Raw genomic sequence first — 20,170 nt, 5'->3', positions numbered from 1 at the left:
GTGACATGTGTTTATTCTACTGACCACCACACCTCCGTGCATATGCTTGTATTATGACTTTCATTATTAATATAATATTATTCCATTTGAGTGTGTTAAGCAGGGAATTGTAATTATGCTTGAGGATACGTGATGTTGCTATGAGCTCTAGTAAGCCAATGAAAAGTGAGATCTAACCATCTCTTAATCATTGTTTACCCCCTCCCACACCCCAGGCTATGAACACACCCTACTTTGCCAGGACTTCATCAACCAAATACCCTCAGGCTTCCCTGTCAGATTCGGTATAAACAACACATCATTATTGTACATGTTCATGCATGCATTGTGAGTACTAGATTGCATTGTACCTCCTCATGCATATTCCCACACTACATACTTCTTAGTCTTCCATTCTTTCGTCTGATGTCTGCCAAGGTGACCTTTGGTAGTCACAGTGAGCCTGTCCCTGACGTGTCACTACGCACTGAGGAGAGGAGGGAAGATCCCGTACCTGTGTACATGCCCACTGGTCCCGTATCCTTGGCAACTAAGCAGCGACATGGACGTGCTGGTGGTGGTAGTAGTGTAGACCCTGAGGACACATCACCTGATCACTCAGCTGTAGACACCGGAAGGTGAGTACATGCACTGCATAACTATTACAAGAATCTACCCAGAAGTTTCAGAGTAGTGGCTATATTATATTTCAATCTTTTTATTTTTGCAGTGTCGGTGGTAAACTACCGTCCACCGTGTGTGGGTATATATATCCTGAGGCCATTGTATCAGTTGCCATTCTTTACCAGACATGCTAATATTGCATATAGACAAGGGCGTACCGACCACTGAAGGCTGGAGTTATACGCCCTAGCTTGATATAGAGTTAGTAATCACTGTACAGCTTCTTTGTTGTGATGAACTTTAGCGAGGCCATAGAGATTATATTTCAATTAATAACACCAGTGTGTCGCGTGTTATTTGTGGAATCAGTATTATATAATTTATGTATGCTACAAACTGTTCATTATTATCAAAATCCTCCATTGAATTCATATGGGTTAAGAACAATATATCAGTGTATACACGGGTACTAAAAAAACACATACATGTACTTCAGAATAAAAACAAACATGATTTCTACAATATTACTATTTCAGCTATTCAGTATTTAAAATGAAGTGTCCAGCACACAGTTCTCTACACACCAGCCTCATAATTTAGGCCACACCCCCTACACCGCCTCCTTGTCTTGCTCCACGCACATCACTAGGTGACGAGCAGCCTTAGCAACGTCATACGCTGAGCTGATGATCTGACGGATTCGATACGCGAGATCTGATTGGCTGCCGTCCTGACATTCCGTCTGTAAGCGTTGAGAGGCGTTTCTGACCTCTTGAAGGGACACTTGTACGGCCTGGGAGGAGGGCTTCTGTGTGTGTGGGGTGGGGTGGGGTGGGTGGGGTAGCCTTAGAACTATACACCAACAAGATAATTAACTTTGTGGGGCTAGGAACTACAAGAAAGTACTAGTACTGATAAAGACTGCTGGGTATAAATTTAGTCTATATACTTCAGACTATACACATGCACACAAGTCCAGCAAGTACCGCACATGTGTACACAGCATACTTTTGGGAAAATCTCAAGGTATTATAATTTTAAGATATTTGATTGTACACGCACGTTAATACAAAAACTATGATGGGAAGAGAAAGAGAGAGAGAGAGAGAGAGAGAGAGAGAGAGAGAGAGAGAGAGAGAGAAGAGGTCATGCAGCACTCACTGGTGGGAATATCTTTGTGAGAGCATCAACAGCACGTGCTATCTTGATGGAGCACGGGGAGAAATGAGACTGCTTGTGACTCTGTGCTGCCTTGAGGAGGTCCTGGATCACCTGAGTCAGAGTCTTGATGTGAGAGTGGACCATCTCCACGGGGGGGTTGGTGAGCACGGGGGTAGCCTCTTGCGGCTCTGTGGGGGGGAGGGGGTAAGGGGCATCATGAATATAATTATACAAAATACGTGCAAAATGCTAAAAAAGTGATGCCAATCCTAGTTAACAAATGTACTGTATACATGCAGTTGCAGTGAAACGAGGATTATAACATAAAAAAACATGAAAAGCGTAAAAAGTTATAAAAGTGGTGCCATACATACTGCCTGCTATGGCTTTAATTTATGTATGGTTGTAGGCTGGGTATGTGTAAGCTACAATTCCCACCTTCAAAAGCCGAGTCACTGAGGGGTGTGTCCTGTCTGGGAGGGGGTGGAGTCACAATGGGCGTACTCTCACTGGATGAGGACTTGCTCTTTTTGTCAGGTACAGCGTAGAGGTCATCAAAAGGTGTGGCTTGCCTCTCTGTGGGTGTGGTCTGCCTTTCAATGGGTGTTACTTGCTTTTCAGTGGGTGTGGTCTGCCTCTCAATGGGTGTTACCTGCTTTTCAGTAGGTGTGGTCTGACTCTCCGGGGGCTGGGCCAACGGTTCATGACTGGAAAGACGGAGTGAGCTAAACACACGAGACGTCTTCTGCACAGTGTGTGTGTGTGTGTGTGTGTGTGTGGAGGGGGGTGGTCAACGAGTTACGTAACTCAAGTTATACCGTACCTGTCTGATTTCTTATACATTGTAAGTTACAATTACACCATATCATTCTAGCACCAAACAGCTACTAAGTAGCTTTGAAATTTGATGTTCCCAACAAAAGTTATGGACTGCCAAAATTAGCTCCGAAAAGAGGTCTGATTCTGAAAAATCCCCCACTTATAATTATAGCCCATGCTAAATAGAACATTTGACCCTGAAGCAGTCGCTGATCTAAGCACACCATTATTATTGCAGCACTACCAAACAGCTACATGTACTTAATGCACATTATTTGGCAACTGATGTGTAATTTGTGTGATTGATGTATTGAACTTGGGCCAAGTTTAAGTTGCTCTACTTGGCAGGCAGACACATACATGTACGTGTCTACATGAACCATCCACACACACCTTGCTGTAGTCCACCTGGGCGTAGAGGTGTGAGGGGGATTCCCCTGCCTCCCCCTCATCCTCCTCCGCCTCCTCCTCTGCTTCCACTGACGGCTCCACGATGGGTGTGAGTGTGGTGGGCGTGAGTGTGGTGGGTGAGGAGGGTGGGGGTGTACGGGACGTGCTCGCCCTCAGGCGTCCATTCTCCTCAATCATCTTGTTCAGTTGGACCTGCAACGTTGACACTCTCTCTTCTAACTCTACCTTTGCTATCTCCAACTCCTCTTTCTCAACCTGTTAATCAGAAAAGAGCATATTGGCTTAATCACAGGGAAGAGCACAGCTAGTATGTCTACAGTACATTGCCAAGTAATTATTTATTTGAAGTCTGTTGTACGAAGTGAACAGATACCTACTATAATGATCACATGACACACACACACACACACACACACACACACACACACACACACACACACACACACACACACACACACTACACACACGCACACGCACACGCACACGCACACACACACACACACACACACACACACACACACACACACTACACACACGCACACACACACACACACACACACACACACACACACTACACACACGCACACGCACACGCACACGCACACACACACACACACACACACACACACACACACACTACACACACGCACACACACACACACACACACACACACACACTACACACACGCACACACACACACACACACACACACACACACACACACACACACACACACACTACACACACGCACACACACACGCACACGCACACACACACACACACACACACACACACACACACACACACACACACACACACACACACACACACTACACACACGCACACACACACGCACACGCACACACACACACACACACACACACACACACTACACACACGCACACACACACACACACACACACACACACACACACACACACACACACACACATACACACACACACACACACACACATACACACACACACACACACACACACTACACACACGCACACACACACACACACACACACACACACACACACACTACAGTGACGTATTATAACTTACTGTTATTTTCTTGAGCCTCTCTATGACCAGATTGAACTTTGACCTGCTCACTGGAGCATCTATTTCTTTCTCTGCTGCTACCACCCTCTCAGGAATATCGTTGAGCTCGGCATAATCGCCGCCATTGTCATCGTTGTTTGCTGCCTCCTCTACGGTTGAGTACACATCACCGCGCAAGGATGGCTTCGGTACGAGAGAGGGGGACGACATTTTATAAGGAGTAGGCTGGTTGGGCTTCGTCCTCTTGCTATAGGGGGACGGAGGCTTAGGGAGTTTTTGGTGTTTTTGGAGTTTTCGTAATATCTCTGGTTTCAAGTTAGGGGGTGAAGTTGGGGATTTTGCTTCGTCGTTTGGTACCTCGTCGTAGTCGTGGGGATCAAAGGCGGCCGTCTTGTCCTCTCCTGTGGAGGGGACCACCGTGCCGGAGGAGGTTTGTCCTAGGAGGGAGTGAAGGCAGTCATTTAAACATGTGATTTGTGGCTTTTATAACATACAGTACATAGTACACACATGCAGTTTCCATGCTGATACCTACACTGAGCTACATACTACTAAATGTGTTCATAAAAAGCTGCCTACTGGCAAACTGCTGGTAGCAACTGGCACTAGCAATTATACAACTTTTAGTTGGGATTTTTGACAAGAGTTGGAGGCTCTACCGCAATAGGTTCAACGTCACTATCCTGAGCTGTACAAATACGAAATATTTAAATGGTAGTTCATACGAAACTTTTCACTAACGAAAATTACCCGCTATACGGTATTAGATTGCTACAGTCCACACAGAAAGCTCTCACCTGTCTCCATACTGAGCTGTTGCCGTCTCTTAGCATCGAGGAGAATGTCCACGAGTAATTGAGTAAACTCAGAGGAGTTGAGTAGAGCTAGCTTCTGTCTGGACTGGTTCCTCAGCGGAGAGAGGGTGGGGTTGACAGGGAGGAAGGCAATGGAGCTTTGCAGCTGCTGAGTGGTCAACCACACTAAAGGGGGGAGGAGGGGGGAGGAGGAGGAGGAGGGGGAGGAGGAGGGGGAGGAGGGGGGAGGAGGGGGGGAGGAGGGGGGGAGGAGGGGGGGGAGGGAGGGAGGAGGAGGGGGGGAGGGAGGAGGGAGGAGGGGGGAGGAGGGGGGTAGTTATATGGTTGTGTATGTACATAGTGAACCTTGTCTATAATGGCCACACTTAGATAAATAAAGAGGTACGTGGTCTGCAACACAGCTACGTTAAAGTACGTGTTATGGAGAGTTTGGGCCCATTAAAGTTAAACAAAAACAGTTCTGATGGTCCAATTTCAATGATATTCTGATTTTCTGAAAGCTTAGAAGGAGCTCTTTCAGATGGTATGCTCAATTCTCAAATTTGGAACGGGCCATAATTTCTCATTTTCGGAAAAAGACCGTGGGCTATAGCCCATGGTATTTTTTCTCAAAACAGTCCCAAAAATAGACTTTTGATTTTTAAGACATTTTTAAGACACCATCTTAACAAGCTCATTGAAAGCTTTCAGAAAATCATAAATTAACGTTATTTGACCAACGGAACTAAAGTTATGGCCATTCAAAGATGATTTATGGACACTGTACACTAGCTAACAGTGATATATGAGATGTGTGGGCGTGGTATACGTAATTACAGTGCCCCGCCCACCACTCACTTGCGTCTGTCTCTCTTCGGTCCACCTCATCGTAGATGTCAGCTGCCAGCTCTTCAAACAACTGGTTGCTCAGCTCTTGAAGACGACCCCTAGCCTCAGACTTGCTGGGACCACTGGACACAAGGAGAGGAGGGTGGTCAATATGTGGGTGTGGTTATTAGGACATTAAAGGGTGGGGCCAGTAATGCTATTGCACAAGATCAGAGAAGATACGACAGGCGCGGTGCAGCTTAGGCAATTAGCCTTTGATTGAACAATAATTATCCGCACACGCACCACCCACGTCGTATGTTTTTGCTGAGAGTAATCAGAGGCTAATTACTTGAGCTGCACCGTGCCTGTCGGACCTCCTCTGGCACAAGATGCTTTTATGAGAAAATGGGAAAAATACCAAAACAAGATACACATGCAAACCTCTACACATATATTTTGCATCCAGTACATGATGGCCTAACACAAATTTCCACGCATGCTGTTTGCTCAATAGTCCCACTAACACACATGCCCACTCACTTGTCCGCCCCCCCCCCCTAGCACACACGCCTACTCACTTGCCGGCCCCCTGAGGCACCAGGAAATGCTCCCCTATGCTGTGCACTGGAGTGCGACCACACAGATAGAAGGAGAGCTTGTCCGTGAGCTCATATTGACACTCGATGAGACGGTCTGCCAGCTGGTGATGCCCGGCAATCCGTGCACACTCCTCGGGGGTGTGGCCTAGTCTGTCCAGGAGGGAGGGGTTAGCTCCGTACACAACTAACAGTTCCACCTGCATGGCCTGACCAGCCTGGGACGCCACATGGAGGGGCGTGTTACCTCGCTCCTATAAAGAAAAGGGGAGGAAGATATAATTATGCTGAGTTTAGAAACAGCAGCAAGTCTATGTTTTTAGTGATGACTTGTTTTTCCCCCAAAAAATGTAAACTGGAACCAGTATAGTCAAAACATACCTTATGGAACAAAGAACTACATATGGAATGAAACTTTTACTTGAAATATCCATTAGGACATTCCAATGTGGGCCTCAATTTAGGCAAGGACTGGTCAAAGCCAATGAACTGTGGTTATGGACACCTAATTTACTGTACTGATCCAAAACAAGACATTCCATAATCTCATCATGTACACAATGTACACACGCAAACATAGCAGTGGGGCAGTCCCAACAATTCCTTTCAAGCACTGCACTGGTGCCAACATCAAGGCACAACTGAACCACAAGCCATCAGCTAAGTACACATCACGGGAATGGGAAATACTGAATATTGCCGATTAATGAATATCAGATTGTATGAGCAATAACTTGTGAAACACCTTTTGTGAAATCAATGTGATTTTGTTGGCTAAACTTTCTTCAAATGAGCATGGTTACTATGGTACACAGTGTACAGTACATGTTGTTATTACGCTCCATTAGGTACTAATAGCCTTCTCGTTAGATTGTTGAACCATGACCTACCGGGTGTTTGTAGTTGGGGTCAGCTCCTATTGAGATTAGTCTGAGGCATGTCTCCAAGTTGTTGGTACGTACACTGGCGTGGAGTTGCTATAGGTGGACGCAGATACATGAAAGCTATCTTTAAAACCATAACAGATTATACACGGAACAAACTATTATCGTGTGTACATTAGATACCATATGCAAGAAAGTAAGCATTGTATTGATGAACTTTCATAATGGACCAGTCACCTGATGGTGTGAAGTGTGTATGCCGAGGAACGCACAAATGAGCACACTATGCCCTCGGGCTTTGGGACACTACAATACATAGATACCTCATGCACATGATCTAGACGTCACTTTTTATTGCCTAACAAAAGCAGCAATATTACGTAATTTGCACTCTATAGTTACCAGGAACTAGCTCATAGTTACCTGTTAAACACACTCAAGTGGAATCTAATTTGTCCTCTGTATTTTGTAGTTAAAGCTCAGAGCACCCTCCCCTCCGCCCACAAGCACGCACACACCCCCCCTCAAGCACATACCTTGCTGAGGTCCTCCAGGGAATTGATATGATCTTTGATTGAGGTCCTGGGTAGAAACTGAAGGTTCTTATACTTACACACAATGAAGTCATGTCTGTTGGCATTCTGTTTCTCCCGAGGATCTTTTGAGGACGGCTTCTTGACCTTGATCTTCTGATGGTGACTGGAGTCATTGAGTAAGTGTTCCCACAGTGAGTTGGAGCCTTTCTTGACCATCGTGAACACCGTCTGTGTGATGTGTGTGTGTGGAGTGTGTGTGAGTGGGGTGTGTGTGGAGTGTGTGTGGGGTGTGTGTGAGTGGTGTGTGGGGTGTGTGAGTGGTGTGTGGGTGTAATTACATGATAAACGGTGTATGGGTGTGTATACATCAGAGAGACAGAACAGTAGGATAAGTATTAAATTGATAGCTATGTTTGCAAACCTCATAATTGAACCACTTATTTCTCTAAAGTCCCCCCTCCACTGAAGTGCTAGCAAGCCCCACCCACCAGCACACAGTGAACGTACCTCCTTGAGCACCGGAGGCCAGTTAGGTGCTTGCAGGGAGCGGATGTGGGAGACGTGTCTACCCAGACTACGATGGACACTGCAGCAATCATTGCATAGCAACACTCCACGGTTGATCGAGGCCCAGCTCGGATCTGAGTGATCATTGCATACAGTTAATACACACACACTCTCTAAGGCTCTTTATATTTATATACAAATAGCAAAAGTTTACTATTAACAAGTATAAACTTGGAGCTAGATCATAGCTATCTACTCAGATTTCAGCATACCTTGAGTACCGCAGTCCGCACAGACACCAGTGGAGTATGATCCGTTCATGATTCGTCTAAGAGAAGGCACACAAACAATTAAAGCAGCTATGTACTTCTATGGTGAATTCCAAAGAGTGATCGCAAAGGCCAAAGGTCATTTTGTCAATACTGGGGTCAAAAATCAAAGTGTAAAGGACAAACTTGCTTATCTACGCAGTTAGATAAAAAACAATGCAAAATGGCTGAAAGTGAAGACCTTGAGTTTAACCCCTTCTATCAAGCGCTACAAGTAAGTTAGCACTTATTACTGCATCTACCGGATAAATATAGGTTATAGGTATAAATTGAACTACTTTTCTTGTCCTGAACACACACACTCTTCTAGAATCAGTTTTTACCCCTCTATGACAGAGCTCAACACAACTGTTGGCTAGTGTGCATCCCTAAAGCATTGTCACTTGCAGGATGCACCATCAACAAGCAGTTTGTAGGTGAGCTCTATTCTACAGTATTGTTCCAACCTGGCCCCACACACATGCACACACCCACCCACACCCACACACACACCCACGCACACAGATATGCATCTGCTGGAACCATCACTTATGTACAGAGAGTGAGTCTAACTATTGTCATGCATGTATAACTTGACTTTAAAGCTTGTCCCCTGTTTAATGACTCCACATTAGTCGCCATAACTTAAGTTCTGTCGATCCAATTTCACTGCTTTTGTGATTTTCTGAAAATTTATAAAGAGAGCTTTCAAATGGTGTCACCAAAGTTCCTAATTGAGAGATAAAAATATTTGCCAATTTGGGCACACCAAATGGATAATAAACAGCCCATGGTCCAAGGCCGAAAAATTAGGGCCCCAACTAAATTTTGGATTGAAACACACCATTTGAAAGGTCTCTTTCTAAGCTTTCAGAAAATCATGAAATTGGATCAATGATACTAAAGTTACGGCTGTTGAAAGATGTTCAACTACACCCCCTCCCCCTTCATTCAATCAATATTTGGGGACTCTTTCAGCCGCCATAACTTAAATTCCATGTACATGTATTCTATTTCAATGATTTTCTGATTTTCTGAAAGCTTAGAAAGAGACCTTTCAAATGGTATCATCAATGTTCATATTTGAGAGATAAAAGTATTAGCCAATTCGGCGATACCATGGATTATAGCCCATGGTCCAAGCCCGAAAAATGACAAATTAGGGCCCCGACTAAATTTTGATTGAAACACACCATTTTAAAAGATATTTTTCTAAGCTTTCAGAAAATCATAAAATTGTTGACCTTGGATCAACAGTACTAAAGTTACATCTGTTGAAAGATGTTCAACTACACCCCCTCCCCACACAGTCGCTACAACTCGAACGTTGGAAGTCAGAGGGTGACGTGGCATATGCAAGGAAACACTATTCAATCTCTATCTGCTAGTGGGACGATTAAGGCCACTGTATTATCAGAGGAGTTGGCTTACAACAGGGCACTCCAACAGTTCAAGATATTCATTCTAGACAGACCACTGGACCCAGAATACAAGGTGGGGGAAATCACACACACACAATTTTTGTCTTGTACAATGCATTTTGTTTAGGGTCACCGTTAACAACACAGTACATGTACTTATAAGTATTCGCATCCATGTATTAATGTAGTACCTCCTATCCTCATCTCCCTCCCTCCCTCCCTCCCTCCCTCCCCTCCCCTCCCCTCCCTCCTTCCTCCCTCTCTCTCTCTCTCCCTCCCTCCCCTCCTCCCTCCCCTCCCCTCCCTCCCCTCCCCTTCCTCCCTCCCTCCCCTCCCCTTCCTCCCCTCCCTCCTATCCTCAGCCTTCTGCAACCTCTACTATGATCCAGGACTCACTGAAGGTGAAGCGTACCTACCACGAACAGAAAATATTCCTCTTGTCCTTCTACCACCATAAGCAGGTACTTACACAATCTTACTGTAACAATTAACACAATTAGTACTTATAATTTTTATACCGATAGTGTTTTCGGGCAATCTGGACTACTATATTCAGAGTTCTAGCCTCTGTATTTAATTGCATAAATCTATCAATATTGTGTGCAGTACTGTGCAATCTACGGATGATGTATTTGACTACTGTTGTTTTAGTGTTGGCCATTTCTCCTCTCTCTCTTGTAGCCGCTAGCTGAGCTGGATGCCAAGATCTCCTCCTTCTTCAAGAACTACATGATAGTTGAGACAGAGAGCTTACTGCAAGACACAGCCTCCAAACTCAGGGCCATGGCTCACCAGGCAGCCACTGTGAGAGCTACCAGAGCACTTTATGTTTCAGTACTGTATGATTATATTTTATGATGGAAGGAGGGCAAAAAAATTATAACCTAGCACATGCTCAGTCCCACTGGTTCTTACGGTCCTACGTTTGACTATCTGTGGTGTCTATTGGTTGTACAGTACCTATGTTTTTGTGTGTGCTGTACTGTACAGTGTGTTAATACTGATAACTCATACTGTGTGTGTGTGTTTGGGTGCAGAGCTTCCTGGCTGCTAACAGTGATGACGAGAGGATGAGTGATCGGAGGATACGGGAGGTGGTCTGGCTGGCAGTTGAGGGGTACGTCAGGTTCTAATTATACACATATGTCACTAGACCCTCCTCACACATGTATCACTTTATACTGTCACTGACTGTATTTCCAGAAATTGAACTGCTTTTGTCAGTCTATCATAAACTTTGTTGTCAAGCCGTGGCTTTATTGTGCTAGTCATCACTTGGTATGCAATGTACTTCAAAATTCCACACTATATAAGTAAATGAATTCTTGGATTGCCTCCCCCCCCCCCCCCCCCACAGTGTTCTGCTCTGCTCAGTGCACACCAAGGTTTACCCAGCTGTATGTGGGCTACACAAGAAACAAGAGGCAATATTCAACAAACGATGCCATCTGCTCAGAGGAAAACTAACACCGCAATTTCTGGGGCTGTCTAATGACTTTCAGAGTGACTATCGCAAGACTCTCGGAGAGCTGAATAAAATGGACTCCATTAGCTCACCATTGGAGGGGCTGTACACGTTTCAAGATGCTCTAGTCAGTAACCCCCTAGCCAGCTTGCGTATTAAGTACATGTACATGTATCAACATTATATTGAATTTTCTCTCTCCACCACAGGAGAATATCATGGAAGATGTTAGGGACAATTTCAGAAATAGTTTGAGACTAGGAGGTACGTGTGTCACTATTCATATCTATACATGCGTACAATTAGTACAAAATTGCAATAATTATGCAGTGTTTGGAATGTGGTATATTACAATATACCGTATAGCGCGAAATTTTCGAGGGACTTAAATTTCGTGGAATGGCCTCTAAAAGCTGAATAAATTTGGTCAAATGATGTAGCGTCTTCTGTTAACTAAGCATTTCATGGACCTAATTTTCGTGGAGGATTGCTAACCCACGAAAACAGTGAAAATTAAGCCCCTCGAAAATGTCACGCTATACGGTAGTTCACTACTGTAGACAACTAATGTAGCGTACTATCAAAGCCTCAAGTGTTGGCTACTGCATGTACTGTACCTATCATCTCTCCCCCCTACCCTCTCCCAGAGCCACCACCGCTTGCCTCGGACGATCTCATTGCACTACTGGTGAGAGGAATATTGACTATGTGTACATGTTCTGGTTATGACTTAATTGTACTCTTTCTTTCATGCAGGCAACCATCGTAGTGCAAATGGAATGCAGTGAGTCTGCTGTACTATTGGGTAGTATATGCACATACTGTAGCTACAACATTAAATCTTGCTCATTTAAAAATATACGCGTGTAGGCAATCTTTCCAATATTTTGTACACACTACAGTATAAACCTTGTGCATTTACTGTACACTGCACACATGCATTTACCCTAGCTGCCTATTTACAACCCCCCCTTTTATATTACCTGCACACAAAGTTACGTAGCAGGCTTTCCAATATTTTGTATACAATGTAAACCCCCCCCCCCCCCCCCCACCACCATAGGTCATCTGCTGAGCAGTGTGTATTACATGGAGCACTTCCATTGGTCTCTGTCAGATGCAGACAGACTCAGTTTCTCCCTCGTCACTCTCAGGGCTGTCGTTGAGTACCTCAAAGGACCAGAGGTAGAGAAACTACTGCCAGCAGCCAAAGAGCCGCAGAGAAGGGTGAGTTACATATACCCAGCGTTAAATAGAGCATCTTTGAACGACTATAACTTCAGTTCCATTGGTCCAATAACGTTAATTTTATGATTTTCTGAAAGCTAAGAGAGAGGCCTTTCAGATGATGTGTTAAAATCAAAAGTATATTTTTGGGGGGGCCTGTTTTTGACCAGATGCCATTGTGTAATGTCATGACTTTTTGCACACTTCATTCACCGAATACCTTGCCTCTCCCACAGCCTCCCCCCAAAATCCTGGAGAGCCAGTCCTCCTCATCTTGGACCAGCCTTGGCTCTATAGCCACACCCCCAATACCATTGGACGATATAAAGACAGCGGAGCACCATATTATTGTCAGCAAACCATCGAGGGGGGAGAGAAAAAAGAAGGAGGAGAAGAAGTCAGAGCTCGGGTAAGCAACATCACACTCTGGCATGCTATTTTAAATCATAATGCAATGGCAAACAGTATGTTCTCCCTTTAAATTCCTCTTCTATATACGTATAATACTGCAATCACACTCAGTAGACTTTGCATGGTCTGTTTAGTAGAATACTTTCCCTAATGGTTCATGAATCCAACACACACCTCTCTCCTGTGCAGCCCTTTCCTCTCTATGCTCATGACCAGTGAGACAGTGTCCTCCAATTTCTACTCGGACAGCTAACCCCTCCCCCCCAACCAACCCCCCTAACTCCCCCAACCCCCCCTAACTCTCTTCTCATTGTGTGCTATGTCTTCAAGAGTGTCTTGTAGTGTGTGTGTGTGTGTGTGTGAATATATTGAACTACAAAATTCAGATCATTTTATTGTTGCAATCTTAATAAATATTTTATTGGTTAATAATGATAATTAATTAATTAATAGACACAATTTAAATTTTAATAAAGACAATAAGTCATGCACGTGAAATCTCTGTACATAAATAATTATCAAAATCTTATGCAAAGTTTATAGGTTGACCGTCAAATCTCTGAGCAATCTCCAGCAGGCCGTGTCCAACGCTATCATAGCTCCTCCCACCTGACAGGAACTCTGGTGTTAGCTCCCTCAATGTGACAGCTATTCTCCTCGAGGCAATGTTCTCTCTCTTAATGGAATGATGCCACGTGTGTCTAGCCGGACCACTCACTATCAGAAGGGAACGACGGGGGAGGGGAACATGGAGCTCCACATACTGAGAGGGTGGTGGGATGTGTGAGTGGGTGGGATGTGAGGGTGTGGAGAATGTGAGGAGTGTGGAGGCGAGGAGGTTGAGAGTCACTAGTCGTTCCCCCCACAGCCAATTGTCATCACTGTGAGGGTCGATGGCTGATCCACGGTGGGGGGTGTACTCAAGGTTACATAGCTCCACAGGCTTAAAGCTGTCTAGTTGAGGTATGGTGGAGAGCATTCTATCTAGCAACAGTTTGCTGAATGATGGCAGTCCATTGAAGGATCCCAGCTTGACCTTCTTTCTCTTGAAGTTCACTTTTGGCCCATAATCCTGACAGGGTGGTGTATGACATATGGTACAGTGATAACATTGACCATGATTTATGCAATAGCTAATCATGTAGGCTGCACAGTAGATACCTCCTTTGTTTACGTATCATTGTCTATATACAGCTAATGAAATTGCCACAAAAAACACATGTATATGTACACGAGTCAAAAGAGGACACACACACAGTGACACACAGAGACACACACATACATGCACACACACAGAGACACACACACACACACACACACACACACACACACACACATACATGCACACATGTACCTGTTTCCTTCGACCTGACTGAGAGTCTGCCCACCTCTGTTGATCAATATCAGCCACCATACACAACTCCTCCTCTGCACTCACAAACTCCTTAACCACCACCACTCCTCTAAAGTCACTCACAGCATCTCTAAGGCCTTCATCAGTCGTCCCAGGCTGCAATACTTTGATATCATCATCATCAGCAGTACAGGGAGGGGAGCATGCCTGGAGGGGTTGTGGGGGTGGGGCTGGGGAGTACCTGAACACAGCACCACATTTGTAGCACATGTTTAGCTCTAGGGAGGTTGGCACTGATGCTTCATGGCTGGGTTGCCTGGTAGCCTCACAGATTAGACAGCTTCTGATTCCCTTACACACACAAGCAGCCATTTGCAATTCAGTGTATCTACACTTTGACCCATTTGGCATTGATGTCATAAAATCACTGTGCATGGAATAAATAAAATCTTGCACATAACATAATAAACAACAGCTCAAACATTATCTAAAGTGACTTTTGGGTTATGTGGATCATGTTCACCATCACACAACTTTATAGAAAAGTTCACAGTGCTGTAACCTTGCGTAGTCTTGCTTAGGGAGACCACGTCCACACTAGGAATGCAGTACTGGGCCATAGTGTCTTTTGTAATCCCTCCACTAGCCTCAATTGTCAAATGAGGGTAAGACGTCTTCAATGTCTTCGAGGCTTTCTCTAAAGCCGGTGGTTCAAAATTATCCAGCATAACGATTTCAGCTCCACTGTCGGCCGCTTCACTCGCCTCTTGAATGCTTCTACACTCCACTTCGATCTTGATGCTGAAACCACCAGCCTTTCTAGCAGCCTCAACCGCATTTCGAACACTCCCAACTGCCCATATGTGATTGTCTTTGAGCATAATCATATGCGAGAGATCATAGCGATGCGTGGATATGCCTCCTACCAGTAGGGCGTATTTCTCGACTATTCTGAAACCAGGTGTAGTCTTTCGAGTGCCAGCCACCTCTCCTTTCCAGCCGATTCGTTTTGCCTCGAGGCTCAGCTCATGAGCAAGTGTGGCTACTCCACTAGCCCGCGTAAGAATATTGAGTGCCGTTCGCTCTCCTTGTAGCAGCTTGTTTGAAGGACCACTGATGCGTGCTATTGTGGTAATCGGAGTTATAGAGTCGCCTTCGGAAAATAACCATTCGACAGTGCAACCAAGCTCTTCAAAGACGATATTTACAAACGGTACGCCACAGAGTATCCCTGGTGACTTGCAGAGCAGTACCGCCTCCTTCGGTTTGTCTCCAACCACAACTCCTGCGTAATCGAAGCTTGGAATGTCCTCTTGCAGCCACTGAAGGACTGTCTGCTTGGTGTGGGGAGGGAGGATGTGAGAGTAGGCCATGGACATGATGGACATCAGGGTCAGTTTGTTTACCAGACTGGAAGTTAAGAAAAATGTTGCTTCCGGTGACATCATATCCGGTACAGTGAAGGCAGAAGTGGGCGTGAGGAGGAGGAGCTATTCTTGCTTGCAAATTTGATCAGAAGGTGACCACTCCCAACATAAGAAACCAAGACAAGAAGTATTACACAATTTCTAGGTAGTTAGCGTAGCTTAGAGCCCTCTAGTCCGCTCAGGATACCGCTGCAAAGTCTGGTGTACTGATTTATCTTCTTAGCGTGCTTGAAAGCACTGCTACTGCATGTACTCTGTGATGTACTTCTAATTTTTGATCCTCCCCCACAAGGAAATATTGAAAAGCAGTACGTCCAAGAATGGCTAGTTCTATTGTTGGTGGAGCCTTCAGAGAATCAGTGATCCTTAAAAGCAAGAAATCCATTGACCCAGACCAGAGCACTCCTGAGCCCACTGAACAATCCTCGTACACTGATGTACCCGTACCGCATAATGGAAGGCCCAGAGAAAAAGTAGAAGACCACTACGGTTTCCTGTACTCAATCAGTGAAAAAGACAAGCACTAGTGAGTGTCTGTGTGTGGGGGAGAGGAAGGAAGGGTACAAGTTGTATTGTGTGTGTGTACTATTATGGGACAATTGATGTAGCTCATAGTTTGTTTAATTGTATACTTGTGGAGGCCTAGGTACACGTCCTGTGTAGTCTTAGACATTGGAAAGTGTCTAACCTGTCAGCCCACACCTAACTAGTGTGCATGCTTTCACACACAGTCTTAGACATTGGAAAGTGTCTAACCTGTCAGCCCACACCTAACTAGTGTGCATGCTTTTACACACAGTCTTAGACATTGGAAAGTGTCTATCCTGTCAGCCCACACCTAACTAGTGTGCATGCATTCACACACGTACACGTACAGTGAGCCGGTGCTGTCTGGTAAGAAGGCTAGAGAGAGGGAGAGAAAATGGCTGAAGTTGTTTAAAACCTGGGATGAGTCATATGAGAAAAAGAAGCTAAAGGTATGTTAGTATTACTTTAATATTGGAAGAGGTATGCTCTACTGATTAGTACCCACAGCGTATGGATTACAGCCTGTGTTTATTGTGCAGTGTAGATGGCCCCACTCACTTTGTGCTCATTCTGTAGATTAAGGAGAGGTGTCGTAAGGGGATTCCCCCGTCTGTGCGTGGGCAGGCATGGCAACACCTCTCGGGAGCCAAGAAATTACTACTGGCAAATGCTGGCCTCTTTGACGTGAGGAAATGAACTTCTATAGTATATTTATGTACATGTACCACTACGTACAATGGCTGCTTGTAATTTATCCTTTAATTAATTATGAGTAGAGTAGCATTATAAGTAGCGGTTTTTTTATTGGCTGTTGGATGTGCTGCCATATTAGAGATACAGTTATGTGCGGTGCTATGTCCCTTCTATTGTTAGCAGTCTGCCAGTGACAACGGATATGGCCTGCCATTCTAGATGTTGATAATCAAAGAAGAGTGGTTCCTAGTAATGTCTAAAGTGTTAACTTTCGATTACATTGTAGCCATACTTCAGTATGTATCTGGTACCCTCTAAACTTTCACCCTCTCTCCATCCGTAGGATCTAGTAAGTCAGCCTGACAACGATGTGGTGACCAATGTGATAGATCGAGACCTTGACCGAACCTTCCCCTCTCATGTTCTATTCTCCAATCCCTCAGGGTGAGCCCCTAGCCACACAATTAACCTTTCATTGTATTCCTACCCTGCAGGCAAGCTGACCTCAGAACAGTTCTCAAAGCATATGCTATGTATAATAAGAAAACCGGTTACTGTCAGGTACGTGAGTGAACAATATGATTTGTGGGTTTGTCTTATGTTTAAAAGTTTATGAGTGCTTAGGAACCAATAGAGAAAGTATGTACAGCGTGTGTACTTGTACATAGCTACCATAGGAATGTTGTAGCAGTAAGTATACTGTTTCAACAGTATACAAATTATAGATAGCAGTATCACTTTAGTTAATGTAGCGTGGTTTACTGTTTACATTTGCTCGTCATAGTCCCCCCCCCCCACACACACCTTTCCCCACAGGCTATGGCTCCAGTGGCAGCCACACTCCTAATGCACATGTCACCAGAGGTACAGTACAGCAGCTGGGTTTATTGTGACTAGAGCTGTGGCACCTATTGCCTTATCTAGCTTTGTTGTGTCAAGCTCTGTAATTCCTTCAAATATGCACTTTCGTAATTCCTCCAATGATTAAAAATAACAAAATAGGCCTCTATACAAGTCATGTATAATTATGTTGAAGAGCTTTTATTTATTGTCCAGTAGGGGCAAACTTTTGCAATCTTCTCTAGAGATCATACTAACACTATGTGTATAATTATCGTGCACTGGCATGTTGAATGTTACCCCTGTGTGTGCGTAACTTGTGTCAGTGGTTATAGCTAGTGCTGGGGTTTTAGTCATAACATATAAACGTTGACAAGTGAGCCGTAACAAACATGTATACGTTTTCCTGCCATGTAGGAATCATTCTGGGTGTTGGTGCAGATCTGTGAGCAGTACCTCCCTGGCTACTACAGTCCTGGCCTGGTGAGCTGCTTACTAAGGGCCGAATACACACACATGCACACACACACACACACACACACACACACACACACACACACACACACACACACACACACACACACACACACACACACGTGCACACACACACACACACGTGCACACACACACACACACACACACACACACACACACACACACACACACACACACACACACACAGCCCTCTGTGCTACAGCTTATCTATCACAGTGTACATATACACCATTGTTTCTGTGAAGCTGCTTATCAAATACACATTACTGTATGTACCTTCAACCACTGACTTCTGAGGAATTCAGTACACTAGTCAATACTATTACGTATAATTATTGATGCATCCTTTCTCTTTCTGCACACACAGCATGCATTCCAGATTGATGCCCGCATCCTGGCCTACCTCCTGGAGAAGTACATTCCAGAAACCAAGAAATTCATGGATGTAAGCAGTCTTTTGATTGATTCAATTACTGGCCACATGGCCACATGTTGGCTGCATTTTTGAAGCTTTATACCAAAACACAACCTTTTTTAGTCCTAGTATAATAGCAGTGTTTATGGCTACTATCTGCTGGCCAAATTTGATCTCCCACTCACTAAGATTGTAATTAACAAATCTCACTGTCCCCACCATACAACATTGTATACACTAGCTCCTTTTGTATGTTCCTCATCTCCCCCTCCTCCCCCCCTCTAGTCGAAACAGCCGCCCAGTCCGTCCTCCAGCCCAGATACTAGTAAAGGGTTGGACCCAATGCTCTACTGTACAGAATGGTTCATGAGTCTCTACTCTAGGTGAGTACAGCAACAGTGGCTTAGAATTTACATTGATAGTAATCCGTACCATATCAAACTTGATCCAATTTCTGCAGATCTCTTCCGTTTAACTCTGTACTGAGGGTGTGGGACATGTTCTTCTTTGAGGGAGCTAAGATGCTCTTCAAAGTGGCTCTGGCTGTCATCCAGCTCACCTTTGGTTCCCCCAAGCTACAGAAAGATATCGTTGGATTCTTTGAGCTCACTCGTAAACTGCGTGACCTGCCAATCGAGTATACACACGAGAACGCACTAGTGCCCGAGGTGAGCTCGTACGTATAGTTATATATACGTGTAGCCATTGGTCGCTTTGTGTGTCTGGGAGATTCTTTTAGAGGTAGATGTCATGTATCTCTTTTTGTGGATTGAGTAGTGTGTTTCTAGTGCTCTGTACACTGTATGTACATACACCACTTGTTCACTCTACATTGTATAGCTAATTATAATGATTACATGTATATCCGATGATACTGTTGTCACTTTGTCAACACAAGGCACAGCTGTAGCCAGCTGAATAATCGCTTACCATTATGATCATACATCTCGACAATTATTGTCAAACCACCTTCAGATCCTCAAGTATGCTATCCACAATGAGGATCTCCGCAAGTTTCACCTTTCGCAGTCCAGTATCCACTTCACAGAAGAGAGGGTTAGACAGATGGAGATGAGTGCTCGAAGACTTCGCCTCCACAGAAGAAGTCTGTCTCTTGCATCGGACACCGCACCTTCAGACTCATAGTTGTACATATTCTGAATCTGTATTATTATTTAAATTTTATTCTCTTTTGTACAGTTTTATTCATTTTTTGGCTGACTGTTTCAGCAGAGACCCAGTGTGTATGTGTCATGTGCTTGTTAACATACATGTACTGTGTATATATATCTATGTGGAATTTACTTGTGCTTTATTGAACAAAAATTATTATTATCTACATTCAATATTTTGACATGGTTGTAGTAGTGTT

General features: G+C 44.4%; 5 protein-coding genes across 6 annotated transcripts; 2 read left to right on the top strand and 3 right to left on the bottom strand.

The window, feature by feature from the left end:
- Positions 1 to 1,002: 1,002 nt before the first annotated feature.
- LOC135339342 (ARF GTPase-activating protein GIT1-like) lies at positions 1,003 to 8,639 on the bottom strand. The gene is made up of 12 exons (XM_064535410.1): positions 8,487 to 8,639; positions 8,215 to 8,348; positions 7,708 to 7,935; positions 7,178 to 7,264; positions 6,270 to 6,541; positions 5,719 to 5,831; positions 4,864 to 5,046; positions 4,067 to 4,503; positions 2,977 to 3,249; positions 2,203 to 2,509; positions 1,765 to 1,952; positions 1,003 to 1,411 (listed from the first exon to the last, which is right to left on the bottom strand). The coding sequence occupies exons 1-12, from the start codon at positions 8,533 to 8,535 to the stop codon at positions 1,214 to 1,216; spliced, it is 2,469 nt and encodes an 822-aa protein (XP_064391480.1). The 5' UTR covers positions 8,536 to 8,639; the 3' UTR covers positions 1,003 to 1,213.
- Positions 8,622 to 13,450, top strand: LOC135339343 (uncharacterized). Of its 2 annotated transcripts, none has more exons than XM_064535412.1 (14): positions 8,622 to 8,757; positions 8,854 to 8,959; positions 9,048 to 9,084; positions 9,833 to 10,016; positions 10,306 to 10,404; positions 10,625 to 10,747; positions 10,981 to 11,060; positions 11,301 to 11,535; positions 11,618 to 11,672; positions 12,056 to 12,096; positions 12,165 to 12,192; positions 12,472 to 12,635; positions 12,872 to 13,044; positions 13,236 to 13,450. In XM_064535412.1, the coding sequence occupies exons 1-14, from the start codon at positions 8,707 to 8,709 to the stop codon at positions 13,297 to 13,299; spliced, it is 1,440 nt and encodes a 479-aa protein (XP_064391482.1). In that variant the 5' UTR covers positions 8,622 to 8,706; the 3' UTR covers positions 13,300 to 13,450. The 2 variants fall into 2 exon arrangements, with proteins under 2 accessions (XP_064391482.1, XP_064391483.1); XM_064535413.1 differs by having other exon boundaries at positions 8,680 to 8,757; positions 8,880 to 8,959.
- A 12-nt stretch (positions 13,451 to 13,462) lies between these two features.
- Positions 13,463 to 14,812, bottom strand: LOC135339349 (alpha-ketoglutarate-dependent dioxygenase alkB homolog 4-like). The gene is made up of 2 exons (XM_064535420.1): positions 14,401 to 14,812; positions 13,463 to 14,118 (listed from the first exon to the last, which is right to left on the bottom strand). The coding sequence occupies exons 1-2, from the start codon at positions 14,809 to 14,811 to the stop codon at positions 13,573 to 13,575; spliced, it is 957 nt and encodes a 318-aa protein (XP_064391490.1). The 5' UTR covers position 14,812; the 3' UTR covers positions 13,463 to 13,572.
- A 2-nt stretch (positions 14,813 to 14,814) lies between these two features.
- Positions 14,815 to 15,844, bottom strand: LOC135339348 (nicotinate-nucleotide pyrophosphorylase [carboxylating]-like). The gene has a single exon (XM_064535418.1). The coding sequence runs from the start codon at positions 15,786 to 15,788 to the stop codon at positions 14,877 to 14,879; it is 912 nt and encodes a 303-aa protein (XP_064391488.1). The 5' UTR covers positions 15,789 to 15,844; the 3' UTR covers positions 14,815 to 14,876.
- A 47-nt stretch (positions 15,845 to 15,891) lies between these two features.
- LOC135339346 (TBC1 domain family member 10A-like) lies at positions 15,892 to 20,144 on the top strand. Its single transcript, XM_064535416.1, has 11 exons — positions 15,892 to 16,353; positions 16,705 to 16,804; positions 16,932 to 17,039; positions 17,392 to 17,492; positions 17,543 to 17,609; positions 17,865 to 17,912; positions 18,306 to 18,371; positions 18,751 to 18,828; positions 19,084 to 19,181; positions 19,259 to 19,466; positions 19,774 to 20,144. The coding sequence occupies exons 1-11, from the start codon at positions 16,148 to 16,150 to the stop codon at positions 19,942 to 19,944; spliced, it is 1,251 nt and encodes a 416-aa protein (XP_064391486.1). The 5' UTR covers positions 15,892 to 16,147; the 3' UTR covers positions 19,945 to 20,144.
- The last annotated feature ends 26 nt before the right edge of the window (positions 20,145 to 20,170 follow it).

This window comes from Halichondria panicea, chromosome 8 (genome assembly GCF_963675165.1).
Source record: "Halichondria panicea chromosome 8, odHalPani1.1, whole genome shotgun sequence".
Classification (NCBI taxonomy): domain Eukaryota; kingdom Metazoa; phylum Porifera; class Demospongiae; order Suberitida; family Halichondriidae; genus Halichondria; species Halichondria panicea.
The sequence above is the reverse complement of the archived record's forward strand: the minus strand, read 5'-3'. Positions and strand labels throughout refer to the sequence as shown.

Coding starts and splice junctions, on each gene's coding strand:
- LOC135339342 (XM_064535410.1), bottom strand. CDS start 8,535: ATGAACGGATCATACTCCACTGGTGTCTGTGCGGACTGCGGTACTCAA. Junction 7,265..7,707: donor CCCTGGAGGACCTCAGCAAG/GTATGTGCTTGA, acceptor GTCCACCTATAG/CAACTCCACGCCAGTGTACG. Junction 1,412..1,764: donor TCACAAAGATATTCCCACCA/GTGAGTGCTGCA, acceptor CCACACACACAG/AAGCCCTCCTCCCAGGCCGT.
- LOC135339343 (XM_064535412.1), top strand. CDS start 8,707: ATGGCTGAAAGTGAAGACCTTGAGTTTAACCCCTTCTATCAAGCGCTA. Junction 10,405..10,624: donor CCTTCTACCACCATAAGCAG/GTACTTACACAA, acceptor TCTCTCTTGTAG/CCGCTAGCTGAGCTGGATGC. Junction 12,097..12,164: donor ACGATCTCATTGCACTACTG/GTGAGAGGAATA, acceptor TCTTTCATGCAG/GCAACCATCGTAGTGCAAAT.
- LOC135339346 (XM_064535416.1), top strand. CDS start 16,148: ATGGCTAGTTCTATTGTTGGTGGAGCCTTCAGAGAATCAGTGATCCTT. Junction 17,493..17,542: donor CTATTCTCCAATCCCTCAGG/GTGAGCCCCTAG, acceptor CCTACCCTGCAG/GCAAGCTGACCTCAGAACAG. Junction 17,610..17,864: donor AGAAAACCGGTTACTGTCAG/GTACGTGAGTGA, acceptor CTTTCCCCACAG/GCTATGGCTCCAGTGGCAGC.
- LOC135339348 (XM_064535418.1), bottom strand. CDS start 15,788: ATGTCCATCATGTCCATGGCCTACTCTCACATCCTCCCTCCCCACACC.
- LOC135339349 (XM_064535420.1), bottom strand. CDS start 14,811: ATGCCAAATGGGTCAAAGTGTAGATACACTGAATTGCAAATGGCTGCT. Junction 14,119..14,400: donor AGTCAGGTCGAAGGAAACAG/GTACATGTGTGC, acceptor CCACCCTGTCAG/GATTATGGGCCAAAAGTGAA.